General features: G+C 44.8%; 2 protein-coding genes and 1 long non-coding RNA gene across 3 annotated transcripts; 1 reads left to right on the forward strand and 2 right to left on the reverse strand.

Moving 5' to 3' along the window:
• Positions 1-792: 792 nt before the first annotated feature.
• LeuRS (Leucyl-tRNA synthetase) lies at positions 793-4653 on the reverse strand. The gene has a single exon (XM_084578030.1). The coding sequence runs from the start codon at positions 4401-4403 to the stop codon at positions 834-836; it is 3570 nt and encodes a 1189-aa protein (XP_084434156.1). The 5' UTR covers positions 4404-4653; the 3' UTR covers positions 793-833.
• A 269-nt stretch (positions 4654-4922) lies between these two features.
• Positions 4923-15891, forward strand: LOC146178220 (uncharacterized). The gene is made up of 3 exons (XR_014700572.1): positions 4923-6127; positions 6946-7115; positions 13002-15891. It is a non-coding gene; the product is annotated as an uncharacterized LOC146178220 (long non-coding RNA).
• Positions 15892-18391: 2500 nt separating this feature from the next.
• On the reverse strand, positions 18392-26330 carry LOC146178221 (uncharacterized). The gene is made up of 2 exons (XM_084578033.1): positions 24710-26330; positions 18392-21320 (listed from the first exon to the last, which is right to left on the reverse strand). The coding sequence occupies exons 1-2, from the start codon at positions 25945-25947 to the stop codon at positions 20372-20374; spliced, it is 2187 nt and encodes a 728-aa protein (XP_084434159.1). The 5' UTR covers positions 25948-26330; the 3' UTR covers positions 18392-20371.
• Positions 26331-27111: the final 781 nt, after the last annotated feature.

Here is a 27111-nt window from a genome sequence, read left to right on the forward strand (position 1 = left end):
GGTTATATTGAGGTGCGCACTGAAAATGCTACCACGGTGCACCGCGAATGGACAGTTTCGATTATGTGCTGCAGTAGTAACCTGTTGCTGAAGGGATGGACAGCATCTATATTGAAGCAGTGCAGAGTGTCATGGGCAGTTGCGTTTTTGCATTTGTCAGTGCTTTAACTTGGATAGCTATACTGTGGTTTTATTTTATTCATTGTGGCGACTAAAGCGGTAAAAGCTCAAATATGAATCTAATTTTCTCCTGCCTGCACTTACCCCCAGCCTAGAGCAGTCAACATCCAAGTCTATTCGGATATTATAGTGCATGTGCCATAATTTCATGCAGTTTCTGTCCTGGATTTCAAGATAAAATCTTGAGTTTTAGTTACGTGCTAATGCGCAATGTTAATGAAGTGGAATTAGTGTTTTGCAAGTGTTGCACCTGCCATATTGACAAACGTTATGGCCTAAATACAAATTTACTTTCACGGGGACTGCCAGCAATGTCGGTAGCAAATGCTCGCAGTTCAAATAATTTAGCAATTAGACAACTTGGTAGTAGCTAATTAAAGTAAAGCACAAAGTGTGTATGCCACCAAAGATGACAACTCTACAGACTCTGACTCAAAAATGGTGTGGCCATATGCAACTACCATAAGTAACTCGCCTTATGTCTAATTGTTCTGCGTCAAAGTCTTGCATGGGCATATGAGCTTTTTCTACAGCTCATTACTTTTGGTTATCAGTGACTTCTATACTGGCCTGACAATCAGGTGACATCAAAGTAATGACAATGAGCAGAAATGATTTCATTAAATAATTTCTTAGACACTTCCCAATGTAGCTCAAGGCACGACAACATACGACACTTGGCTTCCGACGTCAACTCTGGTGCCATCAAGTTCGAGTTCCACGCCACTCTTGTCTGCCTTGATTCGAAAGATGGACCCCGGAGGAATGGCTACTTTGCCGGCTTCCTCGTATCCAAGAGCAGGAATCTTTCGTGGCCCCGCGTTTGGGTCTTCATACCTTAGAAGCTTCACACTGGCTCCTTCGAAGCTGGCGTGGCCACCCATCCTCTCCAGCCGCGCCAAAACTTTGGCTGCACTATCGCCATCCAGCACCGGAACCAGCACCTCGAAGCAACCCGAAGCAGGCTGCTGATTGATGCACCGCACGTTGACAAAAGTGTCGCTGCAGAAGACTGCACGCGGCTGGCCTGGGCAGCACTCTTCGCGGATAACCTCCTCAGCCTTTGGGTCATCACTGTACTTGACCTCAGCATCATCCACTTCCAGGGTGTTCAAGATGTACCTCAAGTTTTCTAGAAGCACCTCACGCTCATCAAAGTCGAGGGTCACATTAAGTGCGTCAATCCCCATCTTCTCAACCTTCTCGCGCATGGCCTGTGCGAATGGCATGACCTTTTTCATGTGCTTCTTCAGTTCGGATTTGTCCTTCAGCTCTGTGGAGATGACCTTGTTGTCGGGAAGACCATTGTGCTTCTGGAAGAGCTGCTTCAATGTGGTCAGTATGGTCAGCTGCCATGGTGGGAAAGTCTTGGCCACCCATATTGTTGCACGGATCATCTGCGGCCCGGGAGGATGCATTGACAGGTCTTTCTTTTTGCTGCACTTGCTTCCGGCAGCCCGGAAGGCCTTTAACCGCAGGCGGAACTCATGCACGGCATCCATTAGGTACTGTGAGGACTTCAGGAGGACTTCATCAGGGGCGGAAACAACTGGCCACCTGGTGTGCATTATGCTCGTCTTTTTCCCAAGCAGAGACCACACATGCTCACAGATGTGAGGGCAGATTGGACTCAGGATGACTGCCTGAGTTTCGATGAATTTCAGGACCAGCTCCCGATGCATTCCTTTCAGCACACACAGCTCACGATACTTATCCCTGGCTGCTTGAAACTCGAAGAAGCCAGTTCTGAGGGCTTCCTTGAACATCATCTGGTCAAAGTGTCCCTTGGTTACCCTTACTCCATGGCTCATATCAGCTTCGAAAGCTCTGTCTACATAGCTGTCTGTTGGGCCCGTCCGCAAGGAAGAGAGCGATGCGAGCATCTCTTTGACCCATTCCAGGAAAGTGTATAGTCGCAGAATTCCAGCGTCTGCCATTGTCTCAACAAAGTTTGCATCTTCGATGCCGTCTCCAGCATCTGCAAGTGCCAGCCGCATTCCGTCAGCCGAAAATTTGTCCAAGGCATCTGCAAGGGTGAGGAAATTCCCCGTAGACTTGGACATCTTCTCCGAGTTAAGCAACAGGTGGCCATTGGCTCGCATTCCAAGAACCCACTTTTGAGGCTCTTCAGGCCACATGGCACAATGGTTAAAGATGCAGTAGGACAGATGGTTAGGTATCAGGTCTTTGCCAGAGCAGCGGAGATCCATGGGATACCAGAATTCAAACTCTTTTTTCATGGCATCAAGGGCTTCTTTCTTCTGTATCTTGGCCTTGCTGGCAATGTTGAGGAAGACATAATCCCAGGCTTCTGGTGTCATGTCTTCAGGCTTGATAAAGTAAGGAGGGCAAGACGACATGCCCATAAGGTCACTTCCTTGAAGGTAGTGGGCAACAGTGTAGTATGCCATGTAGATTGTGGAGTCTGACAGTGACTCTATCAGCCATGATTCATCCCAAGGCAGCTTTGTTCCCAGGCCATATGTCCTGGAGCACGCATGCTCGCAAAGCCAGTCCAGAGTGGCCTGAAAGTTCTTGCGCACCTCCTCTGAGTAAGTCTCCATCTTGGACAAAGCAGTTCTTGCCATATCTTTCCACTTGGGGTCACCATAGTCAAGGTACCACTGATCACACAGTGCTACAACACACTCATCACCAGAACGAGCGACAACTTTTTTCTCGGGCTCCATGTACACAACTGCTTTTCCATCATCAATCATGCCTTTCTGGATTTCTTTCTTGACATCTTGGATCTTTTTTCCCTTGTACGGCCCAACTAGTAGCACTCCTTCATAAAAGCCCTTGAGGTAGACTCTCTCCTTTGCTTCCTGGAGCTTGTCTCGGTCATTCTGGCTCTGAATTTTCAGTTCATCACAAACTGCAGCAGCGCACAGCGATCCATAGCCAGGCACCTCCAAAATAGGAACAGGCTCAAACGGTAGTACCATGCTGTCTGCAACACCATATTTTTGCCGCAAAGCATCTTTGTTCTTGAGGTCACGCAGTGCAGCGAAGTCATCTGGCGAGTCCGAAGGCACAGATGTTACCACTCCAGTTCCTTTGTCTTCCTTGATAATGAGCATGGGAAGTGCGTAGATGACCCTGTGGCATGTCAGCGGTGATGACAGGCCAAGACCAATAAGGTCTTGCCCCTTAAGCTTCAGGAGGATCTTAACGTTGCCAGTTTCTGCAGTGAAGCCCTGGTAGCTCATATTAAGAGCAGATCGATATGTGCAAACAAAAACGTCTTCATTCTTAAGCTCGAAGGCAACATAGTCCATGTCAGGTCGAACCCAGCAGTTGGTCTGCCCGTACATCGTCTCTGGTCTCAGTGTGGCAGCAACTAGAAAGACACTGCGGCTGTGCAGTGTCTTAAGAGCTGCGGGGAAGGGTTCGACTGCCTTCATTTTCACAAGCGTGTATTCTTGCGGTCCGACGCCTTCACCGGCACTACGGTCGTGGTCCATGCATGGCTGATTCACCTTAGGCGAGAAGATTGTGTAGCGTTTGCCGAACTTGATGCGCTGCCGCTCTTTGAGACGAAGGAACTGCCAGCGGACAAACGAATCGTAAAACGGATTAACATCCGTGGTCACAAATGAACGCCGCCAGTCAGCTTTAAGACCCATCCTCTTGAGGTCCTCCTTGATTACGGGCGGGAAGTAGTGGAGCCAGTAGCTGGCATCGGCAAACTTGACGATTTCGTCATCCGAGAGTCCCAGCGACTGCATGATTTGCCACTGGTACTTCGCTGCCACAGTCTTGGCGGCAGCCTTGCTCTTCTTCCCTTTAGCTTTGCTTTTGACTGCGGCCTCGGCTGAGTCACCAGCGTCGAGTTCTTTGACATCGTCTTCAGGTACGTCGTCGGGGAACACGGGAGGGCAACCGTACTCCTCAATCTCCCTAGCCAGTTTGTCGGCACAGGCTTTGATCGGCATTCCGGTGGCATGAAAGCCGAACGGAAAGAGGCACTTTTTCCCAAGAAGCCGCTGGTAGCCGACAGCGAACTCGCACTTTGAAAGCGAGAACGAGTGGCCCAGATGAAGACGCCCATTGACATACGGATAGGGAAAAGTGACGAAAAACTTTCCATTCCCGCTGCCGTCGTCACCTGCGTCTACCTCAAATACTTTCTCAGCCTCCCACTTCGACTGCACATTAGATTCGATTTCTTGAAGAGCACGTACTTTGAAAGTTCCTTTTCGCTCGCCGGTAGATGCCATGTCACTCCGCACAGGTAATTGAGTCAACTGACGTTCGCTCACAGCACACTGGGACAAAATCGCTGCCACTCACAAGGATAAAGCGCAAAATGGTACCACACATCAGCCAGTTTCATACAACCAGCGATTCAACATATGATAATGAACTCAACTCGTCAGCCCCACGTTACACCCACGTGTAAAGCCGCAACGCAAGAACAACGCAAGCAAAAGCAAAACTGACGACATGACACATGACGACATGACAGGAACCGGAACTGTTGAAATTGTTGACTGAACAAAAAAGTGTGACAATGTAGACGCTCAAAGTACAAAAAAATAATCTAAGCAGTAATACACTATAAACCATATTTTAAGAACGTAGCTAAGGTTTTGTTTTTAATGTTAGGTTTGGATAGCAGCCAGCGCCTGATTTAAACCCAGATGCAAGTACGGCGGTCGGCGGTAAGGCGGTTATCTCTTTCTGTGTGGTACTGGCGGTACGGCCGTACGGCCAGTACGGCTTTCAACGGTCGTCTGCAAAGCATGGAACACAGAAATTTGGAGGCCCCTGCAAGAGGCCTCCGAAGTCCGCGGAACGGTGGAATGAGGATATGGCTAACAACTGTCAAATGGACTCATGCCACGTGAACATGTCTCGAGTTTGCACGGCAGGAACGCAGCAGCACTGCTGGCTCAGGGAGGAACTGTCACATTGGAACGCCATTATGAACCGCATTCACCAGCAGCTGCGCGAATACGAACCTGGCAAACTGTCCATACAGACGCTGCCGTTGCCGGGGCTCCAGTTCACCTCGGCATCGATCTTCCACGATGCTGAAGTTCTGCTTGTCTGGCTTCTGGATCACCACAGGTGCGTCGTGAAGCTCAACATGAAGACGGAACTGCCTGCGAAGCTCCTGAACAAAACAATGCGGCACAGCTCGAACCTGATACACGTGATACTGCAGCGCGCAGGTAGAAAGGACAGAATGTTGGCAAGGCATTAGATGCACTGCGCACCGTTGAAAGTCTTAGCATCACCGACTTTTTTATCGGTGACAGTTCGCTGCCTGCTCTGTGCAGCTTGATTGTGCGTAGTGCATGGACCCTCACAAAACTGGAACTTAAGGGCCTGTTGTTTCCTTACAACCGTGGCAAAGCCATAATGGACGCTGTGTCAGAAACCAAAACACTGCAAGAGCTGGTGTTGAACACGTTTCGTGTCACCATACCCGTCCTGGGTAAAATAGCCGAACTTATCAGGTCGCCCCAGACGCTGAGAAGGCTTACACTGATCTTGGCACCTGCCCTACACTCCAGTTGGGACGGAGTGGCTTACGCCGTGAGACACAATACCTCCCTAGTCGAATTGAGTATTGGGTCGCAGTTTGCCTATTACTGGCTCGTTCCTCTGCTTGAGGCACTCGAAACAAACAGCACTCTGAAGAGCCTGTACATAACAGCAGCATTACGTACAGACGAGATTTTAGCACTCGGCAATAGTTTAACAAAAAAAAAACAGGTCTGACGACGCTGAAGATTTCAGGATCGCCCATCAGTGTCACCTTGGTTAGAATGTTGGCAAACGTGCTTCTTGTCAACTCAACGTTGGAGTGCCTGGACCTAACGTCGTCATATGGAATAGACTTACATGGAGTGAAGGATCTCTACGCTGTACTCACAAAGAACAACACGCTCAAGCGACTGGCTTTTTCAATAGCATACTCTGCTGGCAGGGACGGGTAGGTAGTTATCCATTTCAGGTCATTTGAGTATTGGAGCTCAGCTGAAAGCTGAAAGGAGTGGAGTAGTATTAGAAACCTAATATCAACGCCGTTGTTGATGGGCCGATATCTTGTATGAAACAAAAGGAGCAGCTATCCCGTTTCTTTATGAATATGCTTTAGGCATGTATTTACTGGGATTTACTGATTTGAATGTTAGCAATCAGCCTAATTACATCCATGCTTCTATTAACCTTCAGTTAACACTTTTTTTGTAAGCTTTAGCCACTTTATACTTGCCCATCCAAGTCTCCGCTTCAGGGATTTGAATGGCATATAGATATTATTTCTGCATTCTCATCTATTCCTACAATAGCTCCATTTGAACAATAGCTCCATTTGTTCCATTGCACAAAAAATTTGTTGGGGAACTTGGATCTTTCAAGAGCGGTAAGGCAAAAGCCTAAAACCCTTTCCTCCAACTCTTTGCACTCATTTGCTTTTTTTTCTTTCTTGCTCCTTTTCCTCCTTTTTCTTTTTTTTGCCTTTTTACTCTTGACTGACTGTTTTCGATGCTGTAATGCAATCATGAGGCTTTAAAGCCTCGCAATGTTTTTGCACATTTTTTACGCAATTTTGACGTATTTTGCACAGTTTCAACGTCCATGGCTGTTTTGACATCGTCATGCTATATCGACGTCCTTGGCTATTTTGACGTCGAATTGACTTTCTTGGCTGTAAATCATTCAATGAAATTTCACATATAGAGACATTTTTTTCACCCTCTACCTCAAACAACCATTCTTTAACTCATAAATAGCGTCACTCTTCAACAGGGATGATGTGTGACACACTCTGCGGACGGACACTTTCTGCAAACACCCTTGAGCCTACCTGAAGTTTGCTCCCACTACACCAGCGCCGCCTCCTCCTCTGGCGGTCATTTCTGAACGACTGGTCGGGGACGTCGTCGGGGGAGCGCATTGAACCACCCACGTCCCGAATGGTATGCGCGCTGCTCGCACCGTCGGCACCCTCTCCTTCATTGTATGCACGCGCTGTCTCACTCATAGGTGCACAAAAGAGATGTTGCTGGTCGCTGTGAGTCTGGCCGGCGTTCCAAGGCGTTCAGAGAGGGAAAAAAAGGTTATTGTGTCCAGGGGTGCGGAATGGCTTCTCTTGGTTCTTTTTATTAAAAGCACACAACAGCACCATGCTTGCAGTGCCACAGAATGCTAGCCCTGCAAGTGCATTTGCCACTGCTTGTAAACTGCTGCTTTGGAGATGCTAAAAAAAATGTTCGCGATGAAACTTCTTTGTCGCACAGTTTACGAGTACAGAGAAAGAGGAGACGCGCCCATAATTTTTTGCCATGAACGGCCTCCAACTAGACCAGACTTCTATCCAATTGAAAAAGTATGACATTATTTATTGCAGAAACATTTATTTACCACACTTTTGAACGGAATCATAGCATTTAGTTAAGCATTTCTCCATTATTGTTATTTACTTACGAATGTTCATGCGGGCGAATGCAGTTTCGAAAAAAGAATTTTGAAGTCAAAACGTTTGTCATCCACATCAGTGATCATTCGCTTATGATCGATGGCTCTGCAGATAGGTTTTCTTGAGGGTACGCGTGCGCTGTGATAGCATGAAATAAATAAACAACCGCTTTTCTCTATGGCACTTATTAGTCAAGCTTAATACATTTTTCTTTTAACCATAAGCGAGCAGTTGGTAGGCATATTTGGTGAATGGTCTCGTCTTTCTCTTCAGCCTCGCATATCGCCTTCAGGACTCTTAATTTGCGTTAAAATAACGGTAATTTTCATTATTATTAGCACAAAAAATATCAAAATCCAATCTATTAAGTCAGCGAAGTTCCGTGCACCACACTGAGCCATCGAATAAAATTTTGCATTGTGAAGATGACTATGTAAAAAATAGATTTACTTTCCACGTTGTAAACTGTTTTGCCACTTAATTACTTGCAGAACTAAAAGCGCCGTTAACATAATGGCGTTTTCGTCAATTTGCCTTACGGAGAGGACATTATCCACAAATTTTTTTTTTCGCGTTTGCGCTGAAAGATTTCCCTAATTCTATGAAGAATGCGCATGCGTAAACACGCGACTGCATAAACATATCTGCAGCAGCCCAGCACGTGCAGAACTGACCCCTTTCAAGAGCCACTCGCGCAGCTGTTCAATGTGAGGGAGAACCGGCCTGCCCGGTCAATTATCGGGACGCCGCCGAAGAGGGCGCTTTTCCCAGTGGCTGTCAGAAGTAAACAAAAGGGATAAAAATGCAGCTAAGAAATTCTGGCAACACTTGAATTCCCTGAATAATAAGACTAGCCTAGAGCAGAGGTCTATTGTTACAGATCAAGGTATTCGGCTAGAAGGGGAAAAGGCAATAGAGCATATACGACTAACGATGTCAGAAAAGTTTAAAGAACAAAGAAATGTAGTAGGTGCCTTAGTAGAGGACGATAGACCGGTTAGTGCAATTGTTCCAATTGGACAAAGAGAGTGGGAAAGGGCTGAGAAGAGAGTACCAAGTAGCACATCAGCAGGCCCAGATGGTATTCCTGTTAGGTTATTAAAGATGTTGGGTCCAAAGTCTAAGGAAACGTTAAGAGAGGTGGTGAGCAAAATGTTAATGGATGGCAAAGTTCCTGATGAATGGAGACTAAGTAGAATGAGCATGATATATAAGGGAAAGGGGGACAAAGCTGACATAGGCAACTACCGTCCCATAACAGTAACATCAGTGGTCTACAGGGTGGTGATGCAGATTATAAAGGACAGACTGCAGGCATGGGTAGAGAGCAAGGGGGTGCTGGGAGAGCTGCAGAATGGCTTCCGGAAACAAAGGAGGTTAGAGGACAATCTGTTCTCATTGACACAGTGTATCGAGGTAGCAGAAAAGGAACACAGACCCCTATGGCTAGCTTTTCTAGATATCAAAGGAGCCTATGACAGTGTACTTCAAGAAGCCTTATGGAGTATTCTGGATGTGTTAGGTGTGGAAAGCAGAGTAACTAATCTTTTAAAAGATATTTATAAGGATAACCAAGTGCTAATAAAATGGGAAAAAAAGGTGTCGAAGCCTGTAGAGGTAAAGAAGGGGCTTAGACAAGGATGTCCCCTGTCACCTTTGTTGTTCATGCTGTACCTGCAAGGATTAGAGGCTAAACTAGAGGGGAGTGGACTCGGCTTCAACCTTTCTTTATTCAAGCAAGGAGAATTTATCCCACAGTCATTACCAGGACTAATGTATGCAGATGATATAGTACTGATGGCTGACAACAGGGTAGATTTGCAGGAGTTGATGGATATCTGCGGTACAGAGGGAGATAAGTTAGGTCTGCAGTTTAGCAAGGAAAAATCGGCAGTCATGATTTTTAATGATAATGAGACCGGCGAACATAGGATACAGGAGGACATGCTGGAAGTAGTGGATAAGTACAAGTATCTTGGGGTGTGGATAAATACTGGAGCTGAATACCTAACGGAGCATGAAAAATATGTGGCAGCTAAGGGAAGTAGAAACGCAGCCGTCATGAAAAACAGGGCGCTTTGGAATTACAATAGGTATGAAGTGGTGCGAGGGATTTGGAAAGGGGTGATGGTTCCTAGTCTGACTTTTGCCAACGCAGTCCTGTGTATGAGATCAGAGGTCCGAGCACGGTTGGAAATTAAACAGCGCGGGGTGGGTAGGCTTGCTTTGGGAGCTCATGGGAATACGCCAAACCAAGGTGTGCAGGGTGACCTGGGATGGTCTTCTTTTGAGAGCAGGGAAGCTGGCAGCAAGATAGCGTTTGAGCAACGATTGAGAAAAATGGGAGAAAAGCGGTGGGCTAGGAAAGTCTTCAGCTACCTCTACATGAGGAATGTTGACACAAGATGGAGAAGGCGGACAAGAAAATTGGCAAGCAAATATTTGGACAGCAGTAGGGGGACCAGCCAGGAATTATCAATTAAGAAAAAGGTTAAGGAAACAGAGAGGGGTCTGTGGAAAACAGGGATGGAGACTAAATCAGCATTAGAAATGTACCGAACGTTCAAGCAGGAAATAGCCAAAGAAAACATTTACGATAATTCTAGGGGCAGCCCATTGTTGTTCGAGGCTAGGACAGGAGTATTGCGGACTAAGACGTACCGAGTCAAGTACCAAGAGATAGACACGCTGTGCAGGGTGTGTGGGGAGGATGAGGAAACGCCTGAACACTTAATAATTTCCTGTAAAGGGCTCCGCCCTATAGTTCAAGGCAATGGGCCTGGGCCAGATTTAGCCAAAGCATTGGGGTTTAAGGATAATGAAGGGAAAATAGACTTTAAAAGGGTAGAAATAACCAAACGAAGGTTAGCTGATTGGTGGCTGAAAGGAAGGCAAGAATAGGCCCACACTATATATTACTATTCACGGCTAGGTGGCCTGTGGCGCCGCCGCCCGATTCAAAGGGTTCAGCCTTATCCATCCATCCATCCATCCATGCAGCGCCCTCCTGCGAAGCTGCGGTCCCCTATAGACCGAAACCGTGTTTATAAAGAAAGGGGGCCGGCCGTTCACGACGCTGCAGCAGACAGGGGGAGAAAAGTAGGTTTAGTGTCCATAGAAATACATGGAAGGGGAAATGTTCAAAGCAGTTTTCTAATTTCTCAGGGCACCTATGATGTCGTTTCCTGGTACAGTGCAACCATGAACATCCTAGAATATATTGTGAAAGCGTGAAACACCATTTCAGAGGTGCGGTATATTTAAAATACTGTGAATTAAATGTATTGGGAGTGCGAGTTGGGAGGCTAAATATATGCGTTATGAATAGGGGTTGGACTTCTCCGTTTAAATCGAAAAACACCGATAAAGGTATGCCGAAAGCATTTTAAAAAGTTCGGTTTAAACCGAAAAAGGTCTGTACCTCCTCATGCACACCGCGAAATCTCGATGACCGGAAAAAAAAATTACAGCAGTGCTCAATCCAGGGGCATGATGTGAGACAATGGGATCGTTGGTTTAGTTACAGTGGTGGAGGGTTTTGAGGCATTGTTCATGGCCTCAAGAATAGGGATGTAATGGCAGCCGTGCTTCCTGACCCTCATAAACATGTCAAGCGTCCGATAAGAGGCGCGTACCGCAAGGCAGGTTTTCGAGAGGTGAAGGACAGACCAGGGCATTTGCAGCGCAAGTGCTTCTAGGAAATCGCGAAGACCAAAGCCCGCGAGTTTCTTGCCACGTGACACTTCACATTTTTTAAAGTGATTTGGTTTATGCAAAAATTTGATGGTAATAAATATTTCAGTTACTCCTTTCTCTACCATATGAATTAATGGTTTACATATGCGTTTTGTCATAACGCTAATTTTCCTCGTGGATAGCATTTTCTTCCAAGAGCTTGGCTGTATATATGACCAACTGTATATAAAATAAAAGTGCATAAAACAATATGCTAGAAAAAAGAAAGCCAAGATAAAATGAACACTACGTCACTTTTAACTGTACACGAATCCCTCTTATCTCACCGAAAAAAAAAAACAAAAAAAAACGATATTTCTTTAGCAGAAAATGATATTAACAGACAAAAACCGAAAGGTGGGTTTGCAAAATAACACCGAAAAAAGTCAGCCGAATTCTCAAAAAATAAAAACCAAAAACTCCACCCCCTAGTTATGAAGCAGTAGATACTGCTGAGAGGATCGCTATCTGCTGGGTGTTTTGAGTCCCGCAAGCTTCTCTTGTAGCCTTATATGCTGTCATATGCATTGAATTTGCTTACTATTAACAGTCGTTCAAGGTATACAACCTAGGGAAAACCACATTCAAAAAGCAGTTCTGAAACGTCATGACAATGGAACAAAAGAGAACAGCCCACTGTAACTGGAGGCGCAGACGACACGCTATTCGTCTGCTGCTACGTGCAGTTTATTTATCATGCTGTGAGAGGATTGTCTTCAGCTTAACAGTTAGTACCTTTTGAGCAGCGGTATTCAAGAGGGAATGTAGCCTATGCGGCAGCATGTTGGACGACACGAGAAACTTCTCGACTGCGAAAAGCACTCAGCGGATAGCTACTTTTTCAGGAATATGTCGGTCTTTACAATGCACATTTATCGAGGCACTTTAAAATTAACTTCAGTATGACGTAGCATACATCACGTGTTTTCTTTGAAACATCCGCTAATGTTTAATGATCTGCCATGTTTACTGGTGCGCTCCGAAACCCGAAAATTATTTTGGTAAGGGGTCCTTGCATGTGTTTCTATGAGCCGTGCTCCTGACTTGTATCCCCATGTTAGACGGTGTTTTCAAAATACTCTACCTCTGTAATGAAGTTTGTAGTTTCACAGAGTGTTCTAGGATGTTCATAGTTACTCTGCACCGAATGAAGGCGTCATAGGCTCACTGTGAAATAAAAAAAGCTGCTTTGAAATTTTTTTGGTTCCATGTATTCCTATGGGTGCTAAGCCTTCTTTTCGTCCCCAGTCATCCCAGCCTAGTGTAGCAGCGCTACTCCATATTGCTTGCATCACAGATTGGTGTTGGTATATAAAGGCTTACACCTTAATACTGCACAGTGTGCTCCACTGCAGTTGGCTTGCCTAGTCTAGTCATGCTAATTATGAGGCATATACATTGTGAGCCTTCTACGGGTCTTCTTTCATTTGTACATACCATCGTCATCGTCCCGCAACGCCGGCTCCAGCATGCGCCTGGGTTCACCATCAGATTAAAACGCTGACACGGCGTACCTTGCCTTGCCGTCATGACTTTGGCCTTCTTTCACAATATATATAAATAAATAAACAAAATGAATGAATGAATGAGCAAATGAAAGTTCATATGTGAGGCTTGCTGTTCCAAAGTGGCACATTTTCTTTATTTTCAGAGGAAGGGTGGCCAGCACGTTGGTAGAGTCTGGCTGCACTTACTGCATTGTGACTAACTGGCAGACAGGAGAGTTTCCCTTCCTCATCAGGGCTCTGAAGGAGGAGCACAACGCACTGGTGGAGCTGCCTCTGTATGATGACGTCGAGCTTGGCATCATGAGGCCCGAGTTGTTTGGTGCCATGTCTGCATGCATGACTCTCCAGAAGCTTGTGGTCACATCCTGGGACTGCTATTCCTGCATCTGGAACACGCTCGGTGACACCCTACCTTCCACTAGTTGCATCAAAAGCCTGCAGTTCAACCTGATCAAACATGAGGAGCCCAGTGTACCAATGGGCTGGCTCGCCAGAAATCTTGCCTTCAACACTTCAGTGACCACTCTAGTCATTGACGTTGCTGACATAACATATACTTTAAGTCATGTCGCATGTCTGGTGGCACACAACAGAACTCTAACCGAACTTGCCATCAGAAGTAGCCGTAATGTCATCGATTTAAATTTTCTATGCACTCTAGCAAATTCCACAGAAGATAACAATGTTATCTTGGACATGTCGCTCGGCGCACATCCATTGCCGCAAGGCTGGCCTTCTATTTGTTTCTGCGAATAATTGCGGCGCAACGTGCAAATGTTTACATGTGCTGTGGAATTTGTTATGAGTTCATACGTTACAAGGTATTCTACAAAGGCATATGAGAGGCTGCGAGGCAAGGGCTCTCTTCTGCTTGAGGTTGAGAAAGCTGCTGAAGGCACTGGGCAAGATCTACATGGACTGCTAGCTGCTGCAGAGTACAACATGCGCTGCAACTACTTTGTTTTGACAGGTGTTGTCAAGCAGGGAGTAATGTGCTACCCAGCACCTGACACACAGATAGATGCCTTAAATGATGCCTGCTGGTATCAAATAGCCAAGTACCTGACCATTAGTGATGTTCTCAAGCCGTATTGAGGTTGTTGCAGAAAAAAAAAGTCAGTGGTTACTATACTTGATATTAATTTCTGGTTGTGACACAGGAAAAAATGCTCTAGTTTAAATGTTCAGGATGTTGAGCCTAGTGTTGTTATTTGTAATGTGCAATAATTTACTAGTCAGCTCCAGATGCAGTGGCTTTTAGTCTAGTTTTGTCCTGTTGCCGTCACATGTTCGATATGCAAAGTGTTTGTCGATATGCATAACAGTAGCGACGCTAATCTTTCCATTTTAGTTTCGCATCTTGGTGTTCTGTGGTGTGACATGAGTATGTACTCCTCACTGCTTTAATTACTGCTTTAAGGCAACAGCTTTAATTTATTCACTGCCAAAAAAAGAAATGGCTTAGTAGTTAGTTTTAGTTTGTTTATTGCACTTCAAGGGGCCTGTTGGCATCACATGTTCGATACGCAAACTGTTAAGTAACAGTAGTGACACTAATCTTTCCATTTTAGTTTTGCATCTTGGTGTTCTGTAGTGTGATATGAGTATGTACTCTTCACTGCTTTAGTTACTGCTTTAAGGCAACTGCTTTAATTTATTCACTGCCAAAAAAAGAAATGGCTTAGTAGTTAGTTTTAGTTTGCTTATTGCACCTCAAGGGGCTTGGGCATGGGGCATTACATGAAGGATTGACATGGCAGTTACAAATTGATGGCCTCTATCTTTTTTTTCCTTTTGTTAAAATATTGGATGGGGTCGATAAGGCGCGCAGCTTCTGCTAGAAGTCGGGTGGGCACTTGGGCCCCTATGTGCTGTGCAGCAGATTCAACTTCACTGTCACATTTGCGAAAGACAAGAACAGTGGTATGACAACTTTGTGGCGCCCACGCACTCTACATTGAGGTCTAGTTTTATCTTCATTCTAGCTTAAATGTGAGGAAGAATAGGGGCATTTTTGTGTAGTGGTCTCGGTTCTGTAGTAAATGTACAAGAGCATTTGGAACATCTGCTTTTAGTCATTTTCACTTTTAGTATTTGTATTTTAAGGTATCAAATGCTTTCACAGTAATATAAATATTTTCCTCCTTTTTTTATAATGGCACAAGTAACAAGGCTTCAACTAGGCCTAAACTCTAGTCGTTTATGGTACCAACAAAAGAACCAGAACATTGCTCCTCTGGTAGACCTGTTGGCAAAAGCCATTCCTGACATGTGCAGCTAATACCCAGTTAGCTACATTATGCAGTTCTTTTGTGTTCAGCCATCATAATTTTGTTGCTTATCACACATTGTATGCCCGTTCCATTTTTCTTTTATACAAATAGCCACCAGCCGTGATTTCATCGTCAGTAAAGTTGTACTAAGTTCACTAAAGTAGCCCTGCCTGTATCTAGGAGATACCTCTGCAACACCTTCACTGAGAAAAAAGGCTGTCTTTATATTCTGATTCAGTATACTTGGATTCACAATAGTTTGTAGGGTTGATGCTGTGCACCAGGAAAACAGCTTCGCCACAGACCCTAGGATGGCTACGCTACCAAAGAGTTATTGTTCCCCAGAAAAGCTTATTTTCAGTGTTCAGCAAAGTGTTACAGCAGGTTTTATTCATGGCCAGATCCTCTTTGTGTTCTCCCTGCAATTTGTGTGAGCTTCTCTTTCTTCGCTCATATTCATTCTAGCCAGCACCAGCCACATATTCACGCCTATTATGAAGGCAGATACTGACCAAAAGCATTTCCTCATGTGGAAAACGTCATCTTTTATTATTGCTCTCAAGGCTAAATGCGTCTTTGTTGCTGGTTGCCATGCCTTGCTGTGTTAGTTGGTTTGTTTGTGGCCAAATGGAAAGGCCTGTTGTGTTTTCCCATCTAAGTTTTGTACGAGGTGGTTCTCCAACTATGTGTTCATTCTTGCCAACACTAGGCATCCTAGCAAGCCTATTGTGGAGGCAAATAAACATTATACAAAAAACAAGATTGGTTGGATTTGTTATTCTTCACAAAGCTCGATATATTGTTTTGTTGGTGGTTGCCGTGGCCTGTAATCGTATTGCAGCCCTCATCGCCACAGTGCTCCATCTTGTAGTGGTGTTCGTGTTGGTTGAATGGACATCCACTGCACATCTTACTTTATGTATACCAGACTGATGTGTTTGCAACGGTTTACTTATCCTCAGTGTGACTTCAGCATTTAAAAACCATAAAATAACTGAATAAAGAAGAGCCCATTGGGTTATTAGTAGGGCAGGATGTTGAACTGACAAATGCAGTCAGACTAGCACTATTGCACTGCGATATGCTTTACTTGGTGAATTTTAATCTCTCATATTGAACTTGCAGAAACTTGGGCTTGGAAATGATAAAATTGGCGGGATGCGATATGCAAATTTTATGCTTTAATGAAGATTGTATGCTATTCCATATAGCAGCTTGGAAGAAAACTGAAGATATAGCTTGCCCTGTTTCTATTAACTGAAAGTCGCGAGTGGATACTTACTGGAGCCCCTCATAAAAATTCACCGGATGCCATATCATAGTAACACAGGTGTCATTGGTGAAACACCAGACAACTTCACAAGTACCGTATGTAGAATGCTGAATAATGAGTATTTAGTAGGGGTGTGTGGATATTCGAATATAAATCTAATATATACTTTGATTCTTATTTGAAAAACATTTTCAGCATATTTGGTTAACGAGAGTTTATTATATTCAGCAGTGATATGACAGATCCACCCAATTTCATGCAGGTCTTTCCTGTACAAAAAATTAGTATATGGAATCCTGTATAAAATTTACGCTGAATGTTTGAGTAGGGTATACACTTCCGTGCAATTTGTTCAATTTTATTTACAAATAACGAATTCTGAAATTAACAAGAACAGTAATAATGGAGTAATTGCTCACTGATATCCACCCAATTGCAGCCATATAGCTACAAAGGAAATCTATACAGCTTTCTCAGAACCTTCATAGTTAAAGAAAAATTCGTACTGGCCTGGGGATCAAACCCCGGACCACTGCCTTTCCTGGGCAGTCGCTATCAAGATGAACAGTGTTTGGGATTATTATATTTTTACTAAACAGATATTTGAAGGCATTTTTTTTCCAATACTCATATTAAAAATTGCAGTATTTGCACACATTTACGGTCTTTATTTCTAACTAATGTTTAATAGTAGTTGGGCATGACACTTAGTGGTGTGGATGTTCTGTATGGAGTATGCACTGGGGCAAATTGTATTCACTCTGTTAACAAAGGCTGCTTCATTTGTATACCAAAGCCCGAATTTGGTTTTACAGTGCAGATAAACGCAATGCAGGAGTTTTAATTGCCCAGTTAGCTTTGGCATTGGGGCATGTGCACTGTCGTTCTCTTTCGCTAATATTTATCGAAACTTTCGTAGGAGTATAGCTGATAAGCTATAAATGCATTTTTCTGGTTTGAGTCCATTGTTTTTAAATTACTGTATATTTGTTCACTTTCTGAAATATTAACGATCATGTTTGAGCAGCTGTGAAATTATGTCAACGTTTGGGAGACTTGGACAAAATTCGCAAAACTTGACAGCTGTGACAGGTGAGGCACTTTGCTTAATTGCCCAGAAAAGCTTGCGTCCATAGGTCGGGGCAGCATTTTGGTAAAATTTAATAACATCAGCATGTACGTCTAGACAGAAACAAAAAAAAGGCCTCATAATGCAGATTCCCTAAACCTTCCCCTTGACACATCGGCAGTAATATGGGAAAAAAAACAAAACTAAAACTTTTATTAAAAAAAATGAAAGAAAAACAGGGAAAAATAAGAGGCAGATTTTTATTGCCATGATATTGTAACAAGTAAACAGAGCATCTGCCTACCTAAAACAAAGTACTGAAGAGGAATAAACCTTTGCAACAAACATTTCTATAAATAAAAGGCACATTCTTCTCAAAATAATTTCAAACAACCTTCTCATGCATTCATACACAAGGACAAGAGACATTTTGAAAGCTACCAACATATCTGCAAGGCACGATGTCACAAGCAAAAAGGCTGCACTCCTGCAAAATATATTTTCGAGGCACATGCTGAACAAGCTTGTCTCACTTTTCATTTAGGTTCAAAGAAGTCCCGAATATGGCAGATAATGGCAACAGCTAGCCTTATCAAGCTGTAGCACCCAAGGCAGCAATATCACATAGCATCAACAAATGGAAAGCAAAACTGGTAGGACATCTGATGCAAGTTACAACTGAATGAAATTTGAAAATTCCCAGACGTTTCGGAGCACGGCTCCTTCTTCAGGGGTGCATGATGCGGGGCCTGGTGCAGCTATAAGTAAAGGAGGGGGGGAGGAGGAGGCGAGATGAGTGTGAAAGAAATAATGAGAAGGAAGGAAGGGGGGGGGGGGGGGTGCAGGGGTGCCTGCTGAAGTCTTTTTTTCTTTTCTTCTGTGAAGTGGCCAGGAAGGAGCGAAGACCTGGCCACTTCACCCCCCCCCCCCCCCCCCCCCTCTTCTTCTTCTTCCCCCAAAGTCTCTTTACTTATAGCTACACCAAGCCCTGCGTCATGCACCCCTGAAGAAGGCGCCAAGCCCGCCGAGCCAAGCCGGCTCTGAAACGTCTGGTTTCTGTAAAATAAAAAAGTGATAGTTATAAAATTTTCAAGTTTCACTTAGTTATCAACCCGACCAGACAAGAAAATCTGTTAAAATGTTTAGCTTTCAAGTTACAACTGCTAAGCAGGGAAGAAAACTGCCAAGAAATCATGGTGCTTGCATGAAAACCTTGACAGTTGACAAATGATGCGATGACTATAAAAAGGTATAATCTATGTAAGCATTTAATCTCGGTTGAAGCTGTTACCAGCCAATCAATGATGAGGCTGATTGCAAATTGTACACCATCTTCATAAGCCCGACTAAGTCAATTACAGCCCGAAAGCCTCTCCAATAATCTAGTTAACCCTGTCCCATGCCCTCTGTGGCCACACTACAAATGCAAACATCCTGATTCATATGCAATCTGACCCTTTGCTAAGCTTGCCTTCACTCCATTACTCTCATCTATGTACTACATGAGCAACATTAACAAGGTATGGCCAACCGGTAGCAACTAGAGGGGAGAGCGTTAATCTCCTCATTGAAACAAGCAACAATACAAGATGTAAGCATCTAGTGAAACAGGGCGCCCCAGTAGAACAGAGGAGGCCAGAAAACAAAAGCTGTGCTTTGGCCCTTTCAAGTTCACTTCAAGTTCACTCAAATTCAGTTCTCGACGACTAGACAAAGTTTTCTTGCAATCGCATTCTGTCAGACACAATTATTTCTAAGCACAGTGCATTTAAAATAAGGTTCCGTTGAGTGAAGTTCAAATGTATGCTAATTAGAAGAATATAAGCTTGACAAGAAAAGAGAACACCAGGGGCAAAAAAGCTCGCTGCCAAACACTGCAGAGTTGCAATAAGTCTGCATGTGATTAACTACAATACTGTCAAATACAGCACCCATGAGGCGCAAGGTTGACTCGTTGAACACGCTCACAAAATGCCTTGCCTAGCACTTGATGCACACAAACAGGCATTTTCAAATAGAAATGCTGAATGTACCATAAAGTAATAAATTGTTAAAGGATAGCAACAAAATACTACCATACAAAGTTGGTCCACACTATGTGTGCACACTCTAACAGAGGCTACAACATCCCACTGTTGCCTTCCACAGGAGGCGTCAAACAGCAACTAAATGAAAAATGAAAAGAGGGCTCATGGGGTGATGTGGAAGAAAAATAGGCACAGTTTTATTGCACTGACTTTGCAAGAACACAGGGCAATAAATTCAATCAAATTATTAGCGCTGACTCTTTAACAACTATATTTCAGTCAAAATATATATGTCAATGTGACCTTTGGTATGGGTATCGCAGGAACAGCACTGTAATTACAACTTGTCATTAATGGAGTACAGAAACCAAACTTTTGTTGCGTGTTTTTTTAACAATCACATGCAAAGCAATAAGCATAACTAGCAATGTAATAGTCGTCTATGCCTTGCAAATAATAGAAATGGTTCCAGTTTCAATAGCCGCACATGGTGGCATGATGTCAAAGTTCAGTTTAGGTTAAGGGAGGCATATAAAAACAGTGATGTTAGTACTGCTTCCCTATTCATTGCCAGTTTAGCACTTTAGGCTGGTTGGCATAAAAGTTGTAGCGAGCAAAAATGATGAGACTGCAATTATTAAGTCTTTTTTTTTGTGTGTGTGCTTCACATGAACTTCACATGACCTGAACTGAACTTTGATATAATCAAAGCCCCCATTTGGCTGCAGGAACTGAAACATGGGAGAAGAAACTGAATAGCAAGTCAGTCATTGGGCACAGGCAAATTCCATGCACACCACTTCTTCACATTTCAAAGAACAAATCATGCAAACAAAAATTTGGTTTCTGTGTTGTTTGAGCATCAGCAGGCTTATTCCAGGACTACATCTGCTAGCCTGAGATAACTTGCAATAGCACACCAGCACTCGTGGTTCAAAGCGTCTATCTGCATGCCCATGCCGGGATGACAGACAATTCTCTCCCGCACGACACCTGCGAGGCGAAGGTAGTTCGATTGGATATAAGACTGTGCAGAGAATGCAGCATTTTTTGTCTCTTCCTCGGTTTGTTTAGTCACTTTCATTACCTGCGACAGAAACGACGAGTTTCCTCTCAGAAATTCAAATGCTTCTGCTGCTTGCCTATCTAGCCTGTCCTTCGTGAGGAACCGAATGGCCATATTCAGAAAACCGGTATTCCTTCGGATAGCACTGAAAATACGATAAGACACTCTGTTCACACGCGTGTCGTAAGCGACAGCAAAGTCCACTACAGTTTTGTTTTGGGTCAATCCACGAGATATAATGGCCAGTCGTTTCGTGCCAAACCTGCGCGCCACATCTAGCTCCAACTTTGTAATTGCTGTGTTCTTGGCCAACATGTATGCAATGTACCTGAGTGACCTAAGCGAAATCTCCGAGCTCTTAAACTGCATCTCTGACAGTGTCTCGTTTATAAGAAGCGCTACTGCTACTTTGGCAAACAACCCACAGTCTGAATTGTCATTGGCAATGGCAACTTCAAGATGCTGGAGTGTTTGGTTCCGGATAAGGGCTGTGCACAAAGCATCCCTGATCTTCCTATTCTGCGTTCCCATCTCAACAGACAAAATCTTGACTTGTGTGTTTGAGCCAAGGTGCTGAAGCAGAGCGCAAATGTTGCTTTCACTGAGCTCGGCAACATTGGCAATGTGGAGCTCCGTAGGTGAGTCTGGCAGAAGCGCCACAGCAGCGGAGAGCGGTGGAATGTCTGGCTCAGCCCAGTTCAAAACGATGCGACTGTAGCACTTCTTTTCTGCCATTAGGAATGACAGGACTGTCCTGGAGGTGATAAAGAAAAAGAAAAAGTCAGCAAATTTTTTTTTTTTTCTGCAGAAGTTGCAATGATTTGCTGGTACAAGGTTAAAATATGGTTTAAGACAAATGCAGGTGTAACTCTATTTAGAGAGCTGTAGATGTATTAGGTTTACTCTGTTTGGCTGAACTAGCTGCACTCGGTTATTGAGTGCAGCATCTTTGTAATCGCTTTTCCAGCGCAGCGCGTGACCCCTGCACCTTGCTATTTCTTTTGCAAAGGTGCAGGCCTAGTTCAGCGCGAGTTCACTGAATCTCTGAATTGGCCGGTTGGCAAGTGCAGCGAGTGCAGCAAACGTGCAGCGCCAGTGGCGCTAGTGTCGCGCTGCACCTGAACTAAACCTTAACTAGCTGAACTAGCACTGCACACTCTCAACACACTCTTGGATCCTGCCAGAACTGGTGCAGAAAGTGCAGCCAAATCGAGTAGACCTGTTGATCAGCATAGTACTGTATGCAAGAAGAAAAAAACCATTGCAGAACCAACTACACCCTTGACTGCAGCACTAGAGTAGTATATTGTATCACTGATGTCCCCAACGTCTTCCAGACAGCTTGCTTCAGAATGCATGACCACTGAGACATAAAAAACGTCAAGCCACCGCACCCAACCTGCAGTCACGAGTAAGATGTCGGATCTGTTCAGAGCATGTCACTTTGAGCGCTCCTCTTGACAAGTGAAGAGTGTCGCAACGCACTATGCGAACTATAAAATGCTTGTAACAAACTGCTCGCTTATTTGCACTGAAATTTGGCATAAAGCTAGCATACAACCGTCTATAGCTTTCAACACCAGTTTGGATGATGTACTTGCCTCATTCAATCAAAATTAATTCGAAATCTGCATTAGCTTGTGTGTTACATGCACTTGTGTGTTTAAAAGATGTTACAGATGTCCTGAATGATCATATCACAACTCTACATCCGATTATCTCTCTGATCAAGAGAAATTTACTCAATTTAACCATGATATGTAATTTGTAAAGAGCTGCTGCCTACTAATAAAATTTTCAAAAGTATTAAGTTTGGAATGGGTGATAACACTAAGTAAATCATGCACGGAAACTATTACCCAGCAAGTCAGACATCACTTTAAATGAAAGCATGATCACACAGAGGAACAGGTGACTGCATCACTTTCTTGAATGTACGTAAACAGGTGACTAAAATAAATAAGTGTCATAAAAAGTGGTCACACTAAGTTGTGACTTTCTTATTAGACTTTTCTGGGATGAGTTAACAATGGGATGGGATCTAAGTTAATCAGATGGAGAATTTGGCTTCAATATATTACTGCAATAGTCTTGCAGGCCCTGGTCTCCGGAAAATCTTGGATTGCCAATGTAGTGAGCAAAGAATCACAGCCATGGCTTTGGCAGGTAACATGGTCGGGCACCGATCATCTGATGTCACCTGACCAAATAACATGGTTGAGTCTGCAGGAGCTGCCAACTTGGCTACCTTCTTTGCGATGGGAATGGATGTCTATAACCACTTACAAGTCAAGAATACAGCGATACAGCGGTGAAATTCCTCAAAGGAAGCACTCCAACCAATGGCATTAACAGGGAGAAACTCCCAACTGAGGCACAAAAACAATTTTCCCTTATTCCAGTAGGTCAGAAAGGCCTTTGCGTTATTACCGGTGTTCAGTACCCCAGAAGAAAGGAAAGAAAAAAACTGCCTTGCCTACGGAGACATGAACAAAGGCTGGGTCCCTTCCTTTGGAGATGGAGCAGCACTGAGAAGAACCGACGCCATTGGCTGAAAAGCTTCCTCTAAAAGGTATTTGCCACTGCATTCTTGACTTGTGACTGACTACTGTCAAGCATGCTACTTCTAAGCCATGCAAGCATGTTCATATAACTTGGATGAAGCGAGTCTGATAATGTGGTAGCTTATGACTGTGTGCTAATGAGTATGTGTGACATAAAAGAGGCACAAATTAAAGAAGTGATAAGAAAGCAAGTAGGAATGTGCATGTATGCAAGTGAGGATCTGCAAAGGGATCTGCAGACAGGCAGGAACCATTAACACTGCCATGTCATGCCCTTAAAGGCATAGCTCAAGATGGGGGCTCTGGGCTAAAGCGCATGTAAACCCCCCCCCCCCCCCCTCCCCCCCTCTTTGTCAGTCCTTCCTCACTTCCGTACAGCACTTCTGCAATATATCCCGTTTCATCCTAACCATGCCAAACTAATAAATGACAAGATGTGACCACTATGATTAGTTTGAGTCTGATGCATTAGTTTTACGGCACACAGAATACAAACAAGCACAGCTATTAATGCTGAGGCGAGGAGACAACAATTAAGGGTCTAGTCTGGAACTCACTCTGACATAGCTTATTTTCCACTCCTAAAGTGGGAGAAGAGAAGTGCTGGAACCATTTGAGGGATATACAGCGATAGTGATGGTGGCAAGGGAAAAGATTTTGCTCCTTATGACATCTATTGTTAGTTATATTTTTTCGATGTTGTTGCCACAGGATGGGCAGGTTTACATTACCCATTAAAAACTTCTCTAATCCTTAAGCAAGTGCAGATCACCTCACAAGGAAGGCAACTCCCAGTGCGGTGGGGAATTCCCGTTTTACAGCTCAACAAGGTATCCCAATTGCTAAACAAAGTCACTTTAGGAGAGGGCCCCATCTCCTCGCTCTGGTTTTTCTGTACATGCCTGTTGCCATGAAGTTCAATTATTTGTGGTTCTATATATGACGCAGGTTATAAAAATTTCCGAGATCACTGCGGAACATGCACTGGAAAAATGTATAAGCCTGGCCATTGCTGTGTTGCCAGCCAGATGTGTCAGCGGGATTCCGCCAGTGACAGATACTGCGCCTTTCCTTTCCTGTACACCAATTATAGAACGCCGGTGAACTTTGATGCGTTCCAAGGAATGACAAGGGGCATTCCACTGAGACACGTGACCGGGAGCTGTGAACCGAAACCGGAAGTTGGCTGGCGGCCATCTTGGTATATCAAGTAGTTCCTCTGGTTCCTCTTTTACGTTTTCTTCCTCCATGGTTTTTTACAGCTCCGACAATGCTTGCGCATTAATAAATGGGTCCCCTGCTACTGCCCTTGCCCTCGGAGATGTGGCCCTGGGTTGCAGTCTCCTCAGCCCCACCTTAATCCAGCGCTGAGCTTAAGTTATCTACCTTGATGTTTTCCAGGAATTTAGTAGCCCTATTTACTCCTGAAACATTATATCACAAGAGATTCGGTTCTTTTATGTCAGCATTCAAACGCCTGTAATATTCAACATTTGATCAACAAATGAGCAAACACAAGCATTTACGCGCATCACAGCTTCAAATGTCACCATGCACGTGGTTGAATGTTACTACTTACCTTTCTTGCTCTGTGCCTTCAACTTCGCAGAACACCACTTTCTTCAGAGTGCTGTTATTGCGAAGCATCCTGCAGAAAGCGGTGACTCCACGTACGTTCACAGAGTTCCTCTTCAGGTCGATGGTTTCAAGGGTACTATTCTCTTCCAGTCCTCTAGCAATCGCCTCTGCAGAGCCGTCGTCAATATGACAGTAGGTCAATTCCAAGTCCCGCAGGCCTTTGTTGTTTTCCAATGCCTCTGACAGTGATTCTGCGTTGCCAGCGTTGATATCGCAACTGGTGAGCTCCAAGTGCTTCAAGGTCTCGTTCACGGTTAGCGCTTCGAAGAGGCACCTGTAATTACCTTCTTCCATTTCACCTAAATGCAGCTCGGTGAGAGACGTGTTGACTTTCAGCGCCTCCGAAATCGCCGCCAGACTCGCTATGTCTTGCAAGCTCTGATTCAGCGTGAACTTCCGCAGCGATTTAGTGACCCGCAAAAGCCTCGCCAGAGAGTTCACACATCCTTTCGAGAGGCTATTCCTAAAGATGGTCAGTTCGCCTAGGGCGCGACACAACTGAAGAGCACGAAGGATGCGGTTCACAGTGTTCTGTGACATGCGATTCCCACCGAGAGTGACCGCGGTAAGTTGACTAGCGTTTCGCTTGAGCAAATCAGCCACTGGTCGGGACATGAGCGAGCTGATAGTGAGGCTCGACAACTCGAGGCTCTTGAGGCGGTCGAGTCCCGCCAACCCTTCTGACAGCTCTTCTTCGCTAACAGGCGTGTCGCCTTCTGCCCGAAGTGTCAGGTGCTGTATGTTGAGGCTCTGGCCCAAGGAGAGGGCGAGCGTGAAAGCAGGTCTATAGAACAGCACCATCCGGACGCCTTCCAGCGTGATGGACTGTACACATGGGTGCGATTTCGGTAACCAGCAGAAAACGTACGCGGCGTCGTAGAGCTCGTCTTCGTCACTGTAGTGACGCCGATCGGTGTTCAACGAGCGGATGGCCAGCGTGGCCGGCTCGATTTCAATAAGTTCGAGGCTCACCGGATGCAGAACTTTGTTCCACGGCTCCAAACTGTGACAGAGCCAGCAGTCACCTTGTCCTTCGTACTGGCAGGTGCGGTTAAAATCCAGACCACGCGCGGTTAGGCGAGCAACGATCTGGTCGGGGTACGACATGCTTTCGCTAGCGCTGGAGACTGTGCCTTCGGAAGCGAGCCCTTCGACTGTTTCCCCTTCTTCAGCAGTCATTATGAACACTGTGAAATGAGTTGAGCCTGGAAAATGCCACGCCGGACGGTGATCGACAGTTCACCTACAACTCACAGGACGCTGCCGTGGGATGGAATGAATCATGTGAACCTCAGCTGCCTACTACCTGCTACCCTGTCACTACCACAACGGCGATTGCAGCATGGTTGCGCCGAACTACACAAGAACGGCGCCTCGTGCCCTCGTGCACTTGCATCGATCCGTTCTGTCCAAGGCCATGCTCTGTGTGTCTGACTGCCCTGACGTTAACCTCACGTGATGCTGATTTTTGGATTGGAGAACATTTATTGTAAGCATTGAATGATAATAGCTACACTCGAGTCCGTGGCTGATGATGCTGATGAAGAAATGAATGGATTGGACTTCGACTGTGAACGGCCTAAAATCCTTGCCTAAATCAGAATCAGTTCCGGTTTTGTTTTTAAGTTGTGTGCACTAAAAAACAAGTCGGAACGGGTCGTTCGCCCGTCGTTCGCGAGTACATACATGGTTTGTGACGATAAGATAAATCGGGGCTAGCTAAAAAAAACAAACAAACAAGTGCAGGCTGCGTAAAGCACGTGCACGCCGCACGTGTTTGCTTTGCTCTTTCAGCATGTGTTTGTTTTGCTTGTTCCAGAGAGACTCGTGCTGTGGTTTGGTTTGGTTTGGTTTGGTGGAGAGTTCTGGAAATATATCGACGCGCACCGGCATGTCACACTTCACGAGAGCCTTGCGTTTCACCTGCATGCATTGAAGAGCAGCAGCCGCTCGCGGCTGGGATCGAACCCACGTCCTCGCGAATCAGCAGTCAAAGCCAGAGAGCTAGAATCAAGAAGAGAGCTCTTGATGGAGGCATGCCTCTTGCGTGGTTCTGACGGTGATAATTGACATCTACTCTCATCTGCAGCCAGTGCTCTCTCTACAAAGACCCTTTGTACCTGCAAAACTTTTTACATGTACTTGTTCCAAGAAATTATCATGGTCACTGTGTTTAATTACGTGCGCGCTAGCTCCAATTTCATGTAGGAACCTGCCTGGACCACAAAGCAAGACGCCAGCTGGGCCAGAGAGGGGAGACTAGACAATACTGAAGTTTCTTTTAGTGCCTTTTATTCGTGTAGATTTTGTACATGGTCATCGCATATGAATCCACTGGAGGAA

Source organism: Amblyomma maculatum, chromosome 9 (genome assembly GCF_055883805.1).
Source record: "Amblyomma maculatum isolate TAMU_Amacu chromosome 9, ASM5588380v1, whole genome shotgun sequence".
Lineage (NCBI taxonomy): Eukaryota > Metazoa > Arthropoda > Arachnida > Ixodida > Ixodidae > Amblyomma > Amblyomma maculatum.

Excerpts from the sequence above, each read along its gene's own strand:
- LeuRS (XM_084578030.1), bottom strand. The coding sequence starts at position 4,403 with ATGGCATCTACCGGCGAGCGAAAAGGAACTTTCAAAGTACGTGCTCTT.
- LOC146178221 (XM_084578033.1), bottom strand. The coding sequence starts at position 25,947 with ATGACTGCTGAAGAAGGGGAAACAGTCGAAGGGCTCGCTTCCGAAGGC. Across the intron at positions 21,321-24,709 it reads GAAGGCACAGAGCAAGAAAG|GACAGTCCTGTCATTCCTAA; the intron begins GTAAGTAGTAAC and ends TATCACCTCCAG.